Genomic DNA, 8427 nt, shown 5'->3' with positions numbered 1-8427 from the left:
TTATCTTCCATTTTACCAGATGTTAAACTATTTTCCAAAGTTTAGTTTCCAAACTATTTACTAATTTTTGTTGTGGCACCTGGCCCTCCCAAGCTACCCTAGGAAATCATTCAATTTCACCAGACAAAATTATTAGCTCCAATTATAATTTGGGTGTGGTCTCAATATATGGTCATTTATATATATATTCCTACCAATAGTTATGAGAGTTCCTATTTTCCTATTGTCCTACATTCTCATCAATACTTAGTATTGCCAGACTTTCTGAATTTGGCTAATTTGGTGGATGTATCATGATATATCATTGTGGTTTTATTTTTCAGTTTCCTGATTTGCTGAGCAACTTTTCATATGTTTATCTGCCACAAAAGTTTCTCTACTTAAAGTGCCTATTTGGGTACTTTGCACCTATTGGGTTGTCGGAAAAGTCATGACACATTTTTGCAACAAAAAACATAGAAAAAATACTAACGTTATGACTTTTCCGACGACCTAACATTTCCAATTGGGTTGTCTTTCTTTTTCTTCTTGGTTTGTAGAAGTTCTTTATACATTTTTGAAAATTAGTCCTTTGACAGTTTTATGTATTGAAAATATATCATCTTGCCTTCCATTCTTTTTATGTCTTTTGATGACATGGTGACTTACCTTCTATTCTTTTCAGGAATAAAAATTCTTAATTTTAATATAGCAAAATTTATCATTCTTTTTAATTCTTATTTAAAAAATCCTCTCTTGGGGAAAAGATTAGAAAGCATAAATTGGTAACTACAATATTGTCACAGGGATATGAGACAATTTGGGGAATATAATAAATAATGTAAATATTTTGTAGGGTGTCAGATGGGCACTTGTCTTCTTAGGGAGACGACTTCATACACGGTGTAGATGCTTGACCACTGCACTGTACACCTGAAGCTGAAGCTAAATAATGTTGTATGTCAACTATAATTTAATATATATACAGTCATGGGATATGGAGATAGCAGGGAATTAAGTCAATGGAATTGTAATAGATATATACATCAGAGGAGCAATAGATTGGGGGAGGGGGATTAACACTTTGTGAGGGGTGAAATGTATAACTATTTATATTGTTTTGTACACCTGAAACTAATAATAAAAAAAAAAATCCCTTTCTTTTTTGGATTGAATTTTTTCTGTTTGATCATCTGAAAGCTTTATAGTTTTGCCCCTTGCATTTAAGTCACAACTATTATTTTCACCACATATTAACTTCTTCAAAAGATAGGCTTGGAAATTATTGAAGAGTCTTTTCTTCTTCTGAGATAATTATATACCTTCTTAAGTTGAAGCCTCACCATATATGTTCAGTGGCAGCTAGGACTGTGCCAGATATATGCATTTCCCCACGTAACTGTATTAGGGATGTACTGTTCCTATACATTAGCCATTCCTTCCTTGTTTAACACTCTATTAGCTTGACATGTATAGAGGATTATAAACAGGTGAAACAGATCACCTGTGCATATAAGATATAATTCCTTATTCCAGAAGAAATCAGGAAGAATATCCATCTGCATGGAATAAGCATATCGTATTGGTTGAATCTTATACTGAGAATGGGAGAAACAGACTCATGGTATATTATATGACCATTATGAATATCCATATATTTACAGAATTTTTATATTTCCTGAATGAGCCATTTTTAAATTACAAAATAAAAGTAAGTAATCACATGCTACAGACAAGAAGAGGCAAAGACAGTTATATAACCTAATGAGTGGAATAACTGCTATTCGTTACTGGGTTATCAAAATATATACATATGTGGATGTGATATATTACATATTTTATAGATTACATACATTTATACATATACACATAGAGAGACAGAGAATGAGTTGGTATTTCAAAGGTGTATCAAAGTTCCAACAGCTAGGTGATTCTATGATAATAAACTCATACATATATATCCTGTGACCTTCCTATGATTTTGTTCAAAGAAAATAATCCAAGATAGTAAAAAATTTATATAAATGAATATAGTAGCACTATTTACAATAGCAAAAAAAAACTGGAAACAGAACATTTGAGAGAAGGCTAATTATAATATATCTATACAGCAGCATACTATATAGTCATTACAAATAAAATCTACTTAATGGTATGAAAAAATTAACCTCAACAGTGTATATCAAGTAGGAAAAAAAGGATACAAAATGACATACATAGTATACTTCAAATTTGTGGGGAAAATATAAAAGAACAAAACATACATATGAGTAGAAAAAAAATCAAGAATATACACCAGTATGTATGGAGCTGTTTATGTCCAGGAGGTGGTATTTTTGTATCTTTTATATTTTTCTCTGTTTTCCAAATTTTCTACAATGACATGTATTTGTTTTATATTTACAGAAAATGTATTTTAAAACCAGGTATGCATTGTCAGTTAACCAGAGAGGCAAACAACCCAAATAATTTATTTGAATCATATGAAAACCTGATATAATTTGTTACACCTACTTCTTAGGAAAAATGTAAACAGCAAATACCTGTCTCTTCTTTTTCAAACCACTGATTGCAATTTGATTGTTTCTGCAGGGTTAACAATCTAAAATACAATAAATATAATTTTATATTATTTGCTTAGTTAATAAAGTCTTTCAGAAATTAAAGCATTTTTTTAGTTTTAAAAGTTACCTGAATGGCACAAGATTTTGTGAACTTTTAACAGCTGTAACATGTGAACATTTTGAATGATTATTCACAGCAGAGTCATTAAATTCCTGAACAAAAGAAACTAAGCATTAGAATAGGCTACACAAAACAATAAAAATTTTTGACTTTCCATGGCTACTCAGAGCTCTCCAAGAGCACTGTCATCCTCATCATCATCACCATTATTATCAATATCAGTAACAACTACAAACATTAACTGAAGTCACTACATACAAAACATTAAATCGAATACTGGGAAACAAAAATGGTTTGACTCTCAAGGAATTTGATGTTTTTTACAAGTATAATAACTATGCTTGGTAGTATTTCTACATTTAAAGTAAACTTTAAAAAATTTTTTATCCCATATTCATGATGAATCAAGTGAATCTTACCATTTTCTAAACTGATTAATTTCTGTGTCTATCCTCTATAATCTCTCAAATTGAACATAGGCAAGCAAAACAGCAGGTTAAAAGATTAAAGCCTGAAACGCTCTTTTTTATATATGTATGAAAGCGCTAATATTTCTTTTAACTAAATTTTAATATTAATATCTAAACCACTGCTTTACTAATGTTTGTATTGTTTGTTTTGAGTCTCTCATTCTCCCTAAGTCACTCAATTTGAAGAGTTCCTGATTCTTATTTGATCCAAAATGAAAATATATTTAAATAGGAAAGCTTATCCCATAATAGCCACGGGTCTTAATTTTGTCATCTTATTGTGTTTTGGATCACAGAAAAAGACCTTTTCCCTTAAAGAACACTGGTCTCTTAAAAAAAAAGTGTTGTTACTGTTTTGATGTGTGTTTTAAACAATATACACATTTTTATATGCCTCCTGGTACAAGTATTTGTACAAGTATTTGTTTAGAGTAGATGCCAAGAAGCGAAATTGCTATGTGCATTTTTATTTTTAATTGGTACTGTGAACCAGTCCTCCAAAATAGTTGTGCCAAATTATACTCCCTCTATTGTTGACTTCACTAGATATTATCAAATGTTTTAAAGTCTGCAAATCTGATAAGTGAAAGTAGGTATCTCACTGGTTTAATTTACAATTCCCTATACTCCTGAAGTCAGGCATCTTGTTATGTTTAGGGCCCTTTGTCTTTCGTTTTCCGTAAACTGACTTATCTTTTGCCCATTTTTATTCTTTTTCATTACTTTTCAAAAATTATTATGTATTTCTTTACATATTAGACATTCTGGATACCAATCCCTGGCCCATTCTATCATCTTTTAACTTTGTTAGTATCTTTTGTCACAGAGAAGTTTTTTATTTTAATGTAGTCCACTGATCGGTCTGTCTTTTCTTATTCCACAGTTATAATTACTGCATTTCGATAACTTTAAAAATGTTTTGGAATGATCAAAATGTTCTGGAATTAGACAGTGGTGATGGTTACACTACTTTGTGAATATACTAAAAGTCACTGGATTGTATACTTTAAAATGGTGAGTTTTACGATATGTGAATTATATCCCAATAACAAAAATTTAAAAATAAACATTGTGGTATCTGATAATATAAATCTCCCTAATATTCTTTTAAAAAATCTTTTATTTTAAATCTTTATTTAAAACCATTTATTAATCTGTTAATGCAGTCACTCACATTGATAGATTTTTCTAATAATAAACCATCATAGCATTCCTTGGGAAAAGTGAAGATAGCTACGTTTTAGAATTGGTTGAGATATCTTTTTTGTTCTAGTAAATAGACTAGTAAATGGTCAATTTTGATGAATACTGCAAACAAAAATTTAACTGAATTCCATGTATGTTGGGCACAAAATTTGCTAATTGTGTTATTCAGATCCTGTACATCCTTACTTATTTTTTATCTACTTGATTTTTTTTCCTGTGGCAGAAACTGCCAATTTTCTGTCCTACTCAAAATCTACTTTCCTTCCGTGCTCTGATTTAACAAACAAAAGCAAAAACAAAACCACCTACATTTCTCAACCTCTCCACAGATGGAAGCAGCCATGTAACTAAGTTCTGGACAATGAAACATTATCACAAATTGTTTAAGAAGCTTCCAAGAAAGATCTTTAAAAATGGGGCTGAATCAGCTAGCCTCTCTCTTCTTCTTTCCTGCCTGGAAGGCAGATATGATGGCAAAGTTGCAATGGTTAGTTTCTGACCATAATTTGACACTGAGGCAAAAGCTTAGCATTTCAAGATAGCAGGAAAAGAAAGCATGTATAGAGCCTGAGAAATAATGAAACTGTGGAGATGATGCTATCAGCCCTAATAAGCGAACTTGAGTCACTTCAGAATTTCATGGCAGGCAAGAGAAAAATAAATGTTTATCTTGTTTAAGATGATATTATTTCATTGGTTTGGTTTTGTAGTGTTTCACATGTAGCCAAACTAAGAGCAGCTATCCTGTTCTAACTGTGGGTTCAATTGTTTTCTTTCAAATTCTATCCATTTTTGCTTTACATATTTTCAAACTGTATAACTTGGTACACTGTGGTTATGACTTGGTGAATTACTTTTTTTAAATATGAAATATATTTATCCCTATTAATCCTTTTTATCTTGAATTCTATTTTACATGGCAGTTACATCTGCTTAGGTTTTGTATGCATTTGCCTGATATATATTTTCCATCCTTTTATTTTCAGCCTGCGTCTGTCAGGTTGTATCAGTTGTTCTAACAGTATATAGTTGTATTTTGTTTATATGCTCCATAGAAGTACTATGTCACATTTTTATTATTACTGATTTGTTCAGAACTATTTTGGGCATCTTATTTGTCTTCCGTTTATATGCTTTCTAGCTGTTTTATTTTTCCTGCATTTTCCTGTTGGACTGATTAAGTTTTGTTTCATCTTTTTTCTTCTTCTGTTTTAAAACTTACACATTCCATTTCTCTCCTATTTTTCACCCTTAAATGTTTAACATACATGCATAACTCTAAATTTTGCAACCATACATAGAGTTATTCATATCTTCTCCCTACCTCAATCCCCAAACAAAAAAAAAGAACTTGAATAAACTTTTGTTTCCCTCACTTATCTTTCCACCTTCATCTCATATTGATATCTGGAATTTTAGTACCAGATTTTTAAGTTGTTATAGTTAATATGTATTTAGAATTAAAATGTTTCACCAATTACTTTGGGCATCACTACCCCTATGGCTGTGTGTATTAATTATGAATTGATGGAAAGCAATTATATTTTTCATGGTAAGTTCCTCTGGACTATTTTCAAGAATGGGGGAAGAGACATGTGCCATACCAGAAGCTAGCTTTCTTGATGGTATGCTCCTTGTTCTTCATGAGCATCAAGAACCACCCTGAGTACCATCTATCTCTCTAACCCAAGCTCCTATATTCACTGCTTCCATCTGGAGACAGTCACCCCATTGCTTATGCCTGGCCAAAGGCAGAATGGCTATGAGATGAACAGGTGTTAACTAAACTAACTTCCACTGAAGTGACCCAACTAATTACCTTATTCATTATTTCCAGACCTACACATGTTGTATGAGTATTCTCCTATGCAAGCACTGGGCCACAATTTCCCTCTTCAATCCAATGCTGCTTTCCTCCTTCAGAAATGTCTCAGTTTTTGGTTTACTGGGTACAGAACTTGGAATTTTAAAATATCTTTTCTATTATTTTTAGAGTATATGAGAAGGCTACAACATATGATCAGGCTGCCATGTTGAAACTCTTTTTTTAAGTTTTTTTTTCACCCTGAAGTTGTACTAATGGTTGATTTAATATATTTATAAAACACACACACACATACACCATAACCTAAATGCAATACATGCACTATGTCACTTAATGNCATTATTATTATATTAAATTATAAAATGATTTGGGAAAAATAATTAGACAAAACAGTATATAACACAGTGGTTAAAAGCATGGATTCTGGAGGCAGAACTGCCTGGGTCTGACTCTCAACTCTATCACTAATGAATTGTAGCATCTGTGATTGTTTCCTCATCTATAAAATAAGGATAATAATGTACTTACATCTCATAAAGTTGTTGTGAACCTTAAATGAGTAATATTTATAAAATTCTTAGACACAGTGCTATTAAGCTTGTTAAATATAATAGAAATCTGAAGATAACTTTCATTACTACCTCCATGACCATTATTGAGTCACTTAACTTTATAGATCGGTTTTCTCACCCACAAAAAAGAGGTTTTAGCATATGATTGCCACATCCTTTTATATTTTTCAGATTTGATGAGTTCCACTTTGAACATGCTGTGTTTGCATCAACAGCATGACATTCATATATATAACTCTTACTAGCAATTTAAAAGAGCAATAGAACACAGGTGAAATGACTGACATACGTTTTAGAGAAATCTCAGGATTCAGCATTAAGGAAGGGATTGAACTAAACAAAAAGGTTAAAATGCAGCACCATTTTCTTGGCTGCAAACTACAAATCTGTGGCTTCCAAAGTTAATCATGTTGAAGATATTTAACCTTCTTAGGTTATTTAAGAGAATGGCAATCTTGCTAGACCCTACAATGTATGGAAAAATGACTGCTGGAACATTATTCGATGATGTCCACAACCTGCCATATGGGATACCAGCTTTTTAGCTTGGCATTTAAATTTTTTCCATAGGCTTCTTTTATCCTTTGGAAAAATCTCAAATGTACATAATATTTAACTAGATAAGTACTCAGGATCTATGCCATCTTCAGTTAAATGCTGCAGGAAAAAATTGGGAAGAGGGTCTATGAAATACGAATGGTAGAATGTTAATAATTGTTCAAATAGGGTAATAGGTACATAGATTCGTTATACTAGTCTCTCCTTTGTATATCTGAAATATTCAATAATAAAAACTTGTTAAAGTTAAAGGTACTAGGCATTTTACTACTCTTATCAATTATTTACATAACTCAATACGTACATTATATTTACAATTATATATAACTATAATTATTAATTTAAATCCTACATTTCAATTGAGGGGGTTTTAGGGAACACTAATTTCTCCAAAGATTCAGGTGTTTTCACAGCTTCAGGAGTTCTTAAAAATAGAGGAATTTCAGGAGTTTGTGGAAAATCCTCAGCCCTTTCTTCTACTTCATCATTATCTCTTGGCATCTCAAAATGTTCTCCACATGTAACCTGAAAATTCAAAGTAACAGAAAACTGTAAAAATGAATGTTATTGCATTAATAAACTCACATAGATAAAAAATGTGAGGTGAAAAACACCATATTAATCTATGATGTTATCATTTCATAGGCAAAATAAGTAAAATAAGAATAATTGGTGAAAGTGATATCAAAATATATCTATCCAAAAAATGAAAAAAATTATTTTTAATTTTCTAAGTTTTTTTCTTTCCAGCTCTACGTCTCCTACTCCCTGCCTGAAAAGGTAAATGATAACCAGAACATACTCAAAACAATGAAAAAAAGTGGTTAGGAATGATTTTTCTTTTAAAATTCGACAGCATACTCTGGCTCAAAAATTGTATATGGTATCTCCTTGACAGGGAGAAGTAATTTATTTCTAAGCAATCTTATTCTCATTGGTTATATTGTTTGCAATTTTTTGCCCTTATAAAGTCATTATACTACTTTCTCTGCAAAGATTGAGAACCTGAATAACTACTTTTCATAGGCTAGGAATATGATTTCTCAAATATGTTTGCTTTACCAAATCCCATTACAGATGGGTCCCTCCATCAAAAAAAATTTAAATGTAACTTTTACCTGTATTTTTTTTT

The 8427-nt window shown here is 31.2% G+C and overlaps 1 protein-coding gene across 1 annotated transcript in view; it reads right to left on the bottom strand.

Annotated features, from left to right (window-relative positions):
- Nucleotides 1–8427, bottom strand: part of CUNH14orf39 (chromosome unknown C14orf39 homolog) — a 59235-nt gene that overhangs the window by 24626 nt on the left and 26182 nt on the right. The window contains exons 11-12 of the mRNA XM_019646024.1: nucleotides 7648–7820; nucleotides 1484–1538 (exon numbers count right to left, since the gene is read on the bottom strand). Coding sequence (XP_019501569.1) covers nucleotides 1484–1538; nucleotides 7648–7820 — 228 coding nt within the window. The remainder of the gene's footprint in view (nucleotides 1–1483; nucleotides 1539–7647; nucleotides 7821–8427) is intronic.

This window comes from Hipposideros armiger, unplaced genomic scaffold (assembly GCF_001890085.2).
Source record: "Hipposideros armiger isolate ML-2016 unplaced genomic scaffold, ASM189008v1 scaffold_5, whole genome shotgun sequence".
Taxonomy (NCBI): domain Eukaryota; kingdom Metazoa; phylum Chordata; class Mammalia; order Chiroptera; family Hipposideridae; genus Hipposideros; species Hipposideros armiger.
This window is presented reverse-complemented; position numbering and strand designations above follow the sequence as displayed.